Consider the following 12,939-nt stretch of genomic DNA (forward strand, 5'->3'; position numbering starts at 1 on the left):
CTTAAGTTTCCTTCCCTCTTATTTTCAGATCAAAAAAATGTTCAAAACAGGAAGTTTGACTTGTACCTTTTATTTTGTAAGACTTTTTCCTTGTCTTAGTTGAGACAACCGGGCTGTTGGTGTTTGTTAAAATGTTAACTCTGTGATTCAGCAGCCCTGAATTGATTTCAGCTCTTGTTTAAAGGTTATTTGTCATTTATAATGTTAAATGTTTCCTCCCTTTTTCTTTCTTAATAGCCATGGCAATGACAGGCCCTACACCATGCTCGTCCATGAGTAATCACACCAAGGAGCGAGTTACGATGACAAAGGTGACGTTAGAAAACTTCTACAGCAATCTCATCGCACAGCATGAAGAACGAGAGATGAGGTAAAAGTCTTTCTTGCTTCTTTTTCATACTGGCTAAGAGCCAAAAATATATATATTAAACTGCATTTAGTTTTCTAAAGCCAAAACAAAAATAGATCTTTGCTGAGTGTGTACCTGAACTCTGGAGATGGGCACCCGGATGGGGCTTGGCACGAGCATCCAGAGGCAACTGCTGGGTTTCTGAATCCTGTGGTGTTTTAGGCTGGAGCTTTTTATTTTCCTTCTGAAACAAATGGAAATATGCTTGAAAATGCAAAAAATGATGTGACTGTTCCAAGTTTAAAAAAAAATATATAGTTGATTATGAGATTGTGGTGGTTTCACTTGGCTGACAGCCAAACACTGAACAGCCACTCGCTCGTTCTCCCCCTTCCCAGGGGATAGGGGAGAGAACTGGGGGGCAAGGGTAAGGAGACTGGTAGGGTGAGATAAGAACAATTTAATCATGGAAATAAAATAAAGCTTAAAATAATGATGACAATAATAAAGATAATAATAGTAATGATAAAATACACAAATGAGTGATGCACAGTGCAGTCACTCGCCACCCGCTGACCAAGCCCATCCCTGGATAACAATCCTGGAGGAGCGACAGTCCTGAAGCCACAGTCCTGAGAGAGCCTGAGTGAGCCAGAGAGCTCGAGAGCTGCTCATTAATATATTGAACATGACATTATATGATATGCAATATCCCACTGGCAGAGCCAAATGCCAGTTTGGGTTATTAAATTTAATATTCTCCCCACACTCTCCCCCAGACCTTGCACCTGCAGACCAGCAAAACACAAAGTCCTTCAACTTCCAGTGACAATTAAAAACATTAGTATTTTATCAACATTCTCATACCAAATCCCACGCTGGAACTGAAACACAGCACTGTTGTAGCTACTAAGAAGAAAAATAGCTCTGTCCCAGCTGAAACCACAACAGGGACTAAGTAGACACTACCTTTGGGATGTGCTTGGGGTGATTCGAGCACAATTCTGCAGCAGAAAGCCAACGTTTGCAAGTGTTTATTCTGCCTATGACTGTTCTGTTGCCTCTGTCCATTTTATGTCCTTGATTGTAATATTTAAAATTAATTTGAGAGCATCAATTTCAGTTTGGATTATAATGTGTGATCGTGTCAGCTGATAAAAGAAGATAATCTTTTCAAAGACAATGAGGGATGCCTGTGAGGACTGTCACTTCATGCTCTCTTCTTCCCTGTGAGTTAGCTGATCCTATGGCATCTCTTTAAATATAGTGGTCAAAATATAAGAAGTGATTTAACTGTGAAGTTCTGCTTTTACTTTCCTTTAGCTGGAACCCTCTCATTTGCTGAATACCCACAAGCTGGAGCAGTGGGACTTCTGATGTTCTCCCAACTTGCCATGTAGTCTATAATCAAAATATTCAAAGATGTTCAGTGTTCGTTTGCTTGCAGATTTGCTGCCAAAAACCTAACTAGATCCAAGAGGGATGCCTGCTAACTGCAGAAGTGAGGAAGCAATTTAGAAATAAATACTAACTTGCATACAGATTTCCTTCAAAGCTTCAAATTAGTAATGAGAGATTGAGGTCTAATCCAAACAGAAAATATCACGGATTTAATTCCTTGCTTTCTCTCTGCATCACTCTTGCTTTTTATTATGAGCTCTATTGTCTATTCCCAAAACCTCAATGACAGGGTTTTTTTCTGTTTAAGATCAAGACTTTGTCTGAACAAACATACTGGACTTTATGAGTTACATGGGTTGTTTTTTTAACAATAAAAAACTGAATGTGCAATTTGGAGTTTAAATGGTGTTGACAAAATGTCCACTGAAGTGCAGATAGGACTTATTAAGAATATTTGGGGGAATTTCAGCATTGCTTGGTCATGCTGAGCCATTTAATTCTGTGTATTGCAGCAGTGAGTTGTCTTTTACTACTGGAGTCACTGCTTGGAGTGTGAAATGGGATGTCTGGACAGTGCTCACTGGGTATTTAAATATTTAAAGGTTATTTATAGCCATTTAAATGAGCCTGATTGTGGAAGTGATAACCCAAAATATTATCACGTCGCAGCAGCTGTGTACAGGAGACAGGAAGAGGATCTTGTGAAGAATGACTTGCATAAAGAGAAGGAATTTTTTAGTACGTTTGTAATGTTATACCAAAAAAATGCACATGGAGAGGAAAAAACACTCAAAACACCAGTCCCAGTTCAGCCAGCTATTGATGTGATGGGTACTGGGGAAAGTTCCCAGAGGGTGATAGTTACAAACACCCCCTGAAACCCTCTCCCCTCTGAAGTCTTGTTTCCTTTCATCTTTGCTCCCAAATAATCACTTTGTACTAAGGCTGTAAATATTTCTGATCCTTTAAGAGGGGAGAATGTGTACAGACATATTTCCTCTTCCCAAATATTTTAAGTATCTTGGGTATTAGGAAATAGAGAGTAATTCTTTTCATTTTGTGTGTGATAAATTGGAGATGCAGAGAGATTACAGATCCACAAAGCTGTTTAGATAGCCAGTTCTGCCTGGAATCAGCGAGACTTTGGTGCTTAAATATTTATTATAGCTCTTACCTTAAGTGACTTGCCCAGCTGTCAAAGAGAGAGACAAGAATTGAAGCCACATCTCCTCAATCTGCTTTTGCATACAACAAAAACATACAATTGAATAAGATGTGAAATTCAAGGCAGGTTTAGATTGTCAGGATTGGAAAGGACGAGGTTACAATGGTAAAGCTGTAATATTAGATTCTTTAAAATTAATCTCACGTCTGGTTCTGCCTAATAAGTTGTTTACACTTGTTATTTGCTGGCATGACGTCCTCCTTTCGCAGCCAGCACAGAGCAGGGGTGTTGGACCTGCATGGGATTAAGAAACAACCATTAAAGTTCACAATTCAACCTTTTATTTATCTAATTTGTCTCTGCTATAGACAAAAGAAGCTGGAACAAATGATGGAAGAAGAAGGCTTAAAAGATGAAGAGGTAATGAATACGGGAAAATCACCTCAATGGTTGAAGTAATACCAGTGATTTTCTTTTATTAATGGAGATCTGGCACCTTTATCTTCACTTGGAATTGCTGGGATCTCTATGGAGCCCACCTGCACAATTCTCACTGTGGGTTTTTTATTTCCTTAAACTCTAGAAAAGAATCCGGAGGTCAGCACATGCACAAAAGGAAACAGAGTTTCTTCGCCTCAAAAGAACAAGGCTTGGTTTAGAAGACTTTGAGTCTTTAAAAGTAATAGGCAGAGGAGCATTTGGGGAGGTAAGTCCAGAAAAGATGACTAAATTTTGTATATTTTTTTTTTAAATGGCACTGGTATTTGGTAAAGACTTGCATAGTTTACACGAGTGAAGGAGCAATGTAGCAACTGCAGATTGATTTTTAGCTTAAGTCGGGTGCATCTGTCTTTGTGCCTAATAAATACTGGTTTAAAAACAATATGTGCCTTAAAGGAACACGAGTGCTGTTGAAAAGGACTTGATGAGCAAGCTAAATACAAATTTGGCAGTGTGCTTTAATTCTAACCCCTTGGGGCTGGCCTTAGGGAAGAGGGAGAGCTGGAGGACCACTCTCAGAAGTCTCTTCTGTTGCCCTTCTTCAGAGGAAGTGGCTTTGGACCTTCTTTAGCTGTGTGATTGCTCAGTGTGTCATAGAATCATAGAATAGTTTGAATTGGAAGGGACCTTAAAGCTCATCAAGTTCCAGCCCCCCTGCCAGCAGCAGGGACACCTTCCACTAGACCAGGTTGCTCAAAGCCTCATCCAGCCTGGCCAAGAACACTTCCAGGAAGGGGGCATCCACAACTTCTCTGGCCAACCTGGGACACTGTCTCAGCACCCTCACAGTGAAGAACTTCTTCCTAATATCTCATCTAAACCTCCCCTCTTTCAGCTTAAACCCATTTCCCCTTGTTTTGTCATTAACTGCCCTTATGAAAAGTCCCTCCCCAGCCTTCCTGGAGCCCCTTCAGGTACTGGGAGGCCACTAGAAGGTCTCCCCGGAGCCTTCTCTTCTCCAGGCTGAACAGCCCCAACTCTCTCAGCCTGTCCTCACAGCAGAGCTGCTCCAGCCCTCGCATCATCCTCGTGGCCTCCTCTGGACTTGTTCCAGCTGCTTGTGTCCTCTCCCTTAAAATGATTTAATCTCTTTAGAATTATCAGAACTTGTTTGCTCTTACTGTGCACTACAAAATGCTTTCTGTTTTTATAATCTGATATGATTTCATTAAATGAAAGCCAAGGGCTTGATACTCAAATTTGTCAGGAGTTGTAGTGATTATGTTGTATTTGACTCATATTTTTACATACTTTCTAGGTGCGACTTGTCCAGAAGAAAGATACGGGGCACGTTTATGCGATGAAAATCCTACGGAAAGCTGATATGCTTGAAAAAGAGCAGGTGAGTTGCCACCTTGAGTAGCAATGCAGAAGTTGCACTGCTGTCTTCTTGATATTTGATTCAATATAATACTCGTATGTGAAATAAATGCATGTAATAAAATATAGACTTGTAATTAATCAAACACATATGTGTGTCTCTAGGTTGGCCATATTCGTGCGGAGCGGGACATTCTGGTGGAAGCAGACAGTTTGTGGGTTGTGAAAATGTTCTATAGTTTTCAGGACAAGCTAAACCTCTACCTTATCATGGAGTTCCTGCCTGGAGGTAACTACCTGCAGCTGAAAGGCTGCTTTCCTCTTGTTTGTGGATTTGTAACTCCTTAATTACAGATGTAGTCTGGGATGAGTGTGTCTGGTACCACACAGAGGTGTTTGTAGTGTTGTGAGGGAGCAAGTCAAGCTTTCTGCTTTGAGGAGGTGGGGTGCTGAGGTCTTTGGGTCAGGTTTGGGGTTATCTGCTGGGGTCTTCTAGCTGCAGGTGTTTGAAACTTGGCTTTAATATTCTGCTAGTTCTTATCCTTACTGTGCACTGGCTACCTATAGATCCATAACATAACCAGCTGTTGAGGGAAGGCTGGGGAGGGACTTTTTATAAGGGCGGTTAATGACAGAACAAGGGGAAATGGGTTTAAACTGAAAGAGGGGAGGTTTAGATTAGATATTAGGAAGAAGTTCTTTGGTGTGAGGGTGGTGAGACAGTGTCCCAGGTTGGCCAGAGAAGCTGTGGCTGCTCCTCCCTGGAAGTGTTCAAGGCCAGGCTGGATGAGGCTTTGAGCAACCTGGTCTAGTGGAAGGTGTCCCTGCTGCTGGCAGGGGGGTTGGGACTGGATGAGCTTTAAGGTCCCTCCCAACCCAAACCAGTCTGGGATTCTGTGATTTTCTAACCTTTTGCTTTTAGCTGCTTTGCAGCAAGAGTAACTTTTAAAGTCCTTTTTTCTCAGGATGATGATGTTTGTCCTTGAATTGATAATGCTACTGTAATTCACTTAAAAAGACAGTTATACTTCAAGCCTGTAATATATGTGACTATTGAAACCACAGGAACACTTTCTGAGATGACACTGCACAAATGCAATCTGGTTTTTGTAACAGTTCTGTAGCTGAAAGCAGCTATTTTAATCTGTAATTCAGATGTGGAGTGAAGAGCAGCAGTCCACAGCTGATTCTGAAGGGATGTTTCTATACTCCTGTCTCATCTTTGTGCTATTTAGCTCTCTCACTAAGTTTAATGTAACTACAGTGCAAATCTTTCCTCATACAAGGGGAAATACAAGAGTTTGTCACGGAGGTGCTGGGGAACTCTGTTACTCTTTAAGAAATCAGTTTCAATTTCCTGAGGTTTTAAATTGCTTAATTCTTTTCTTTACAAAAATCTTCCAGATTAGTGAGAGTGAAGTTTGGGTGTTCACTTTGCTATTTGTGGGGTGGCTTCTAGGTGATATGATGACACTGTTGATGAAGAAAGACACTCTCACAGAAGAAGAGACACAGTTCTATATAGCTGAGACCGTCTTAGCCATTGATTCTATTCACCAGCTGGGTTTTATTCATCGAGACATAAAACCAGACAACCTTCTTTTGGATAGCAAGGTACGTACTAACCACTGGGTGGGTAGTAGTAAATAGGTCTTGTAATTTTTAATATTGACTTGAACTAGTGTTGACAGTTGTAAAAGACAATGGTGCTTCTTTAGGTTGCCCAGAGAAGCTGTGGCTGCTCCTCCCTGGAAGTGTTCTCGGCCAGGTTGGATGAGGCTTTGAGCAACCTGGTCTAGTGGAAGGTGTCCCTGCTGCTGGCAGGGGGGTTGAAACTAGATGATCTTTAAGGTCCCTTCCAATCCTAACCATTCTATTCTATGATTCTTTCTTAGCCCTGATCCTTTGAGCTTTTGAGGGCATATTTGACATATTGCTGGGGTGAAAAAAAAAGAAACAAGGCAAGAAAGACCTCTCCACCTCCAGCTGTATTCACACCTCACTTGTGAGCTTTCCTCTGACACTGGTTTAAGCTATTTTTGGTTATTTCAGCTGCAGTTTAAAACACACAGTTTCATTTCTCCCCTCTTAGTCAAAGATGTTTCCTTTTGGTCTCACATCTGTGACGCTCGCCCTTGCCAGCTGTTGATGATCGTATCGAATGCGAAGGATGAAGCTGTTGCATTAGCGAGACTGAAAACTGAAATATTATCTCCCTCAGAAGCAGGATGTATTTTTGAAGGCTACCTTATTGCTTTTAGATGGTTATTGGAAGCAGTTTGATGAAAGCTTGATTGTTTCACTATCCTCCTATTGCTCATGACAAGTTTGCTTAAAATTTAGCTTGTTTGGAAAAAGTTTGCCAGCAGTAAATAATTCTGCTTTACCACTAGCCAGCTAATAACGCGCTGTTGGAATTACTGATGTTATTCAGTGTGCCTACATCTAGATGTAGATAAATTTAAGACTTTGAAAAGTATGTATATTTTAGCTACACATCTAGAAGCTGCACATAGTTGTTGTCACATATTATGCACTAGAAGAGATCCAATCCATGAATTTAAGGTGTTTCTTCTTATTTGTTGGGATTAAGGCACAATCCAGGGACTACAGCTCCCTCTGGAGATGTTTGCTTTCCCTTTGAAATGGTCAGGAGTTTGCAGGAGCAGAAGTTTCTTGAAGCAAATAATAGCTCCTGGGCTTTCTCTGTGTAATAGAGATGAAAATATTAATAGCTTGATTCTGTGGACACATCCTTAAGCTAAAACAAGGAATACAAAAAAGACTGCATCTATTTATGGCACCAAATAAAGGGAAGAAGTAGAAAACTTGATTTGTTATGATAATGTTTTGTATTTTGAGTTTTTTCTTTTTTTGTTTCTAGGGCCACGTAAAACTCTCAGATTTTGGTCTGTGTACTGGACTAAAGAAAGCCCACAGAACAGAATTTTACAGAAACTTGAACCATAGTCTTCCTAGTGACTTCAGTAAGTTATTTGGCTTCAGAAGGGTATCTGTGTATTTGCTGTTGGTGCCTGACCCAACTCCTTTCAGTGTGAGGTTATAAGGCTGCAGAGTGGGGGTCTAATATTCAACATGGCATCTTGAGGTGCAATTTTGATTTTCATTAGACTTTATTGATAAAAATACTTTTAGCTGCTTTAATGTACATAAACATTTTCATTTCTAGAAGTTTGTCTTTGAAATAGACTCTGCTGTCACCTTTCTTTGCATGTGTAATAAACCTTGAATGAAAACTCAGTGTGACCTGGTAGATGCTAGCTGTATTTTGTGTTATTTAAATTAATAAGTGAGCACACATTCTCTTTGAATATTTATTAATTTTCTCAAGGGGAATAAGTTTGAGCATAGAGTTAAAAAAAAACCCAACCAAACCAACACTGAAAGCATGGCTCCTTAATGAAAGGCTTTATAAAATTTATCACTATTACATAGATTTGGAAGTTGCTGATAGGTTTAGGGTGCTGACAGATGTGCTCTTCACAAAAAAAGTCCTGGGGAAGGACTTTTCATAAGGGCAGTTAATGACAAAACAAGGGGAAATGGGTTTAAACTGAAAGAGGGGAGGTTTAGATTAGATATTAGGAAGAAGTTCTTCACTGTGAGGGTGGTGAGACCCTGGAACAGGTTGCCCAAGGAAGTTGTGGATGCCCCCTCCCTGGAAGTGTTGAAGGCCAGGCTGGATGAGGCTTTGAGCAACCTGGTCTAGTGGAAGGTGTCCCTGCTGCTGGCAGGGGGGTTGGGACTGGATGAGCTTTAAGGTCCCTTCCTACCCAAACTATTCTGTGATTCTCATTGCAGCCACCTGCACTGGTGGAAGAAGCAACATCCCTTGGTTTGCTCTTAATTAGCTGCCACTGCCTGCTAGAGGCTGCTGACCCCCCTCATTGCCATTGCACACACCCCTAAGACTGTGCCAGGTGAACTGAGCAAGGCAAGGCTGAGGCAGGTTAACTGGTCCATCTCTGCTGCTGTGGCTTATCTTCAGCGAGGTGAATTAAGGTGTTGCCTCCACAAACAGTTCCAGCTTCATCCTGGTGGGAAGCCTTGGCTTGTAGGGGCCAGTGATGAGCATGTGGGGACTGTCACCTCATGCCAGCACAGCTGAGTACAAAATGAGCTCTTTGTCCAGGCCCTGGCTGCCTTGTTTGATATCATAAAGGAGATTTTTAGTGTAATGGTTTTGGGGGTAAAAATGTATGTTAGGTGACCGGTAGGATGCAGTCAGGTAATATTCTAATCTCCTTTAGCTTTCCAGAACATGAATTCCAAAAGGAAAGCAGAGACTTGGAAGAGAAATAGACGACAGTTGGTAAGTACATTTCACCTGCTTGGAAATGTTTTCTGCTGAGCTGTTGCATTCAATGGCACCTGTATTTAAATGACAGGAATTAATCCATTTCAGAGTTCTGAACAATGCTGAAATAAAAAGGATTTATGCTTTTTTTTCTTTTAAAAAAGAGGAATGACTCTATAGTTTGTCCTTCATCCAGCTGCTGAACAGCTGGTGGCATATGTGCCTTCACTGTGAGGGTGGTCAGACACTGGAACAGGTTGCCCAAGGAAGTTGTGGATGCCCCCTCCCTGGAAGTGTTGAAGGCCAGGCTGGATGAGGCTTTGAGCAACCTGGTCTAGTGGAAGGTGTCCCTGCTGCTGGCAGGGGGGTTGGGACTGGATGAGCTTTAAGGTCCCTTCCAATCCAAACCATTCTATGATTCTATGAGATAACGCTGCCATAATTATTTACATTGATATCTGATGTCTCCCACCTAAAACTAACAGTTCAGTATGACAAAGGGCTAATGACCCATCTTGTCATTACAGGGGTACCTTTCCCCATTTCCCTGATGGTATTTTAAGACTCCTTCACATGAACATGTTGATTTTGTCTCTACGTATCTTGAAATAAAAGCTTTAAACAACTTTGTTACAGGATCTTGGAGACAATCTGGTGTGTTCCTCAAAATAACCAGTGTTGCATAAGTTCCCACTTCCATATCAGGCAGTTTTCTCTAAAGATACATAACTGATGGTTTTTGTTCCAGGCTTTCTCTACTGTGGGTACTCCGGACTACATTGCCCCTGAAGTTTTCATGCAGACAGGATACAACAAGCTTTGTGACTGGTGGTCGCTCGGGGTCATCATGTACGAGATGCTGATCGGTAAGAAAAAGGCAGCGCACGAGTTTGAAGCAGGAATTGCAGTGTAGGGCATCAGCTGTATTGATGTGCTGGGGTCAGCTTCTCAAAGCATCCACTCCTTCCATGGTTTGTAAGGTTTGTTCTGGTGAAATTGTAGATTTCAGAAGCTGTTTTTGCTTTGTACAAGATTTCTTTTTTTCTTTCTTTTCAGGTTATCCACCGTTCTGTTCTGAGACTCCTCAAGAAACATATAAGAAAGTAATGAACTGGAAGGAGACGCTGATATTTCCTCCAGAAGTTCCAATATCTGATAAAGCAAAGGATCTTATTTTAAGGTGCCAGCCATATGGTTTGCCAGTTAATATAGTACTAATTTTCTTGTCTTGCAAACTGTACTATGTACCTCTTGTAGGTTGTTTCACATGAAAAAAAACCACCCCTGATGCTTGTGACAGCTACAGACTCTGGTATGCACATGCATCAAATGCTGAACTCCCTCATCAAATACATTTGTCTTTCAGAGGTCATTTAGTGGAGCCCTGACTGACCCGTGCTAAAAAGCACTTACTGCTACATAAGTGCTGCTAGTCTGGCAAAATAGGAATGTTCCTGCTCTTTTTTTTGTCTTTGAGCTTCTTGTGGAAGCAACTTAATCTTTTTGCCAGAACTAGCTTCTTACAATAGCAATGGTTTTGACATTGTGTGTGCTGGAGCATTACAAACGTATCCCAGTGCTTGTTGGCTCTTGTTCTTTCATTTATATTTTCAATCATTTATCTATTCTCAGGACAGAAATATAAATGTCTAGCTTTTTAGGCTTTATATGTTCTCCTGCTCTACACTGGTCCTGAAATAGAAAAGGCACATTATCCTGTTGTGAAAGAAAACCACATTTTAATCGTAGCATTTGACATGACATTCCTGAGCATAACTTTGTGTGTTGGTTTTGCATTGGGAGTTCTTAACCTTCTCCATTTATATGTTAAGAAACCGTAGTAGTATCAGTTCAGAAAGCCGTTCCATTTCTGGATGGAATGCTTTCTTTTTCATTCTTCCTTCATTTTCATTCTTCCTTCCATCCCAGATTTTGCTGTGAATGGGAGCACAGAATTGGTGCATCTGGTGTGGAGGAAATAAAGAGTAACCCATTCTTTGAAGGGGTTGATTGGGAGCATATCAGGTAAGATGCTTTGCAGAAAAGCAAGCTGCTCTCCTCTATGGACTGTTTAAAGCCAGTCCTGTTCAGCAGAAGGGAGCAGCTTCACTGACATTTATCATATTCATGTGTGGGTGAGAGTATTTTGTTCCTTATCTGAAGCTTGCTGAGGTTTAGGTACAGGTACCTTCAGTCTTTGATTCTGTTAAGAAATGGCAAAGGGCTGAATCTTGCTTTCTTCTGCCTTTGAAATCTTCATGCTGAATCTGCTTTTCTTGGCAGAGAGAGACCTGCTGCGATCTCGATAGAAATTAAAAGTATTGATGATACCTCAAACTTTGATGAATTTCCAGAATCTGATATACTTAAACCAACAGGTAAACACTTTGATTCTGCATGTAAGCAATGCTTCTTCTCCAGTGGAATCATGTAACTTTCCTGTTAGTCACAGAAAGGATCTTACTAGGTGCTAGGTTCTTTTTGCCATGATGAAATGGTTAGTGTGTGGTGCAGGGGTGTGTCGTTTGGGTTGTGGGAGATGGGATGCAGACTTGTGAATGATGCGGGAGCATTTCAGGAAGTGCATCTCCAAGAGCTCCCAGCAAATTCAGATCTCAGCAGGACTTGTGAGCCCAACGCTGCGAGTACCTCTTGGTACTGGCCAATTCCTGCTACCGTGTGTAACCACAGGATCCCAGAATGGCCTGGATTGGAAAAGATCATCGAGTCCAACCATGAACCCAACACTGACCAGTCCCCGACTAACCCATGTCCCTCAGCACTGTGTCTACACGACTCTTCAATCCCTCCAGGGATGGGGACTCCACCACTGCCCTGGGCAACCCCTTCCAGTGCCTCAGAACCCTTTCAGCAAAGAAATTCTTCCTCACATCCCATCTCAACTGCCCTGGGCACAACTGGAGCCCATTTCCTCTTGTCCTATCAGCCCCCTAACCCTTGCTATCGGGTGTAAGGAGAGGGAGGGACAGAAGGGGACGATATGTTTTTGGTGTAAATCTCTAAAGGATCCTTGTATTTACACGTCAAAGTGTAGTTGCACATTTGCTCCATGGGGTTGAAGAACGACACTGAATGCCTAGATTTATGATATTTCTTTCTTTAGAAGCATTCTCCCCTATTCCACATCCTGCAAATAAACTTTGCAGTCTTCAAAGGATAATTTAATTTTTTTTCTATGTCTTATCAGTGGCAACAAGCAACCATCCAGAGACTGACTACAAGAACAAAGACTGGGTTTTTATTAATTACACCTACAAGCGTTTTGAAGGTCTGACAGCCCGAGGAGCAATACCATCCTATATGAAAGCAGGAAAGTAATAAAGCTTTACCTGGGACAACTTCTGAGCCGTGGAATTCTGTTCCTGTACTTTGGGTTTATACCCATAAAAGAACTTTTTTTTTTTTTTTAAGAGAACTTGAGAGCTATCAACTCTTGGAGAAGACTTCAGGACCCTGTTTTGTTACACACTCTGGTTGTTACTAAGGATTGGTTTTTTTTTTTCTTTCTGCGCCATTGAAAAATTCCACAAATTGCATCATCTCTGCTGCAAGCACATTTTGCTGCTTCAGGAGCAAGAGTTTTGTTTTCTTTTGAAATTCTTTGCCAGATTGTACAGTCCAGCGGGAGATGAGAGCAGCAAACCTTCACTTTGTGACGTTGCAAAGCACGGGATGTTTATATACGGACTGTTTTGCCAGTCCTGCATTAAGTGACAAACTCCAATCTGCCAATTCTGCCAGCACTGTTTTCCCAGTGGCTAAGGACTTCAGTACAGAGGAAACAAAGCAATAATTAAAGCTTGAGATTAGACAACTCTCTGGTAAACTCTCTAAGTAGAAGGACACAACTTGTATTGCCTTAAC

General features: G+C 41.3%; 1 protein-coding gene across 2 annotated transcripts; it reads left to right on the plus strand.

The window, feature by feature from the left end:
• The first annotated feature begins 239 nt into the window (after positions 1-239).
• Positions 240-12,393, plus strand: LOC104517612 (serine/threonine-protein kinase 38). 2 transcript variants are annotated; one of them, XM_029085425.1, is made up of 13 exons: positions 240-370; positions 3,284-3,335; positions 3,499-3,621; positions 4,675-4,758; positions 4,902-5,025; positions 6,196-6,350; positions 7,621-7,723; positions 9,008-9,069; positions 9,803-9,920; positions 10,111-10,234; positions 10,984-11,079; positions 11,338-11,432; positions 12,263-12,393. In XM_029085425.1, exons 1-13 carry the CDS (start codon positions 240-242, stop codon positions 12,391-12,393), a joined length of 1,398 nt encoding a protein of 465 aa, XP_028941258.1. The 2 variants fall into 2 exon arrangements, with proteins under 2 accessions (XP_028941258.1, XP_010168161.1); XM_010169859.1 differs by having other exon boundaries at positions 12,284-12,393.
• The last annotated feature ends 546 nt before the right edge of the window (positions 12,394-12,939 follow it).

The sequence above is a fragment of the Antrostomus carolinensis genome, unplaced genomic scaffold (genome assembly GCF_000700745.2).
Source record: "Antrostomus carolinensis isolate BGI_N321 unplaced genomic scaffold, ASM70074v2 scaffold10956, whole genome shotgun sequence".
Taxonomy (NCBI): Eukaryota; Metazoa; Chordata; class Aves; order Caprimulgiformes; family Caprimulgidae; genus Antrostomus; species Antrostomus carolinensis.

Coding starts and splice junctions, on each gene's coding strand:
- LOC104517612 (XM_029085425.1), top strand. CDS start 240: ATGGCAATGACAGGCCCTACACCATGCTCGTCCATGAGTAATCACACC. Junction 4,759..4,901: donor ATATGCTTGAAAAAGAGCAG/GTGAGTTGCCAC, acceptor GTGTGTCTCTAG/GTTGGCCATATTCGTGCGGA. Junction 11,433..12,262: donor TGATATACTTAAACCAACAG/GTAAACACTTTG, acceptor ATGTCTTATCAG/TGGCAACAAGCAACCATCCA.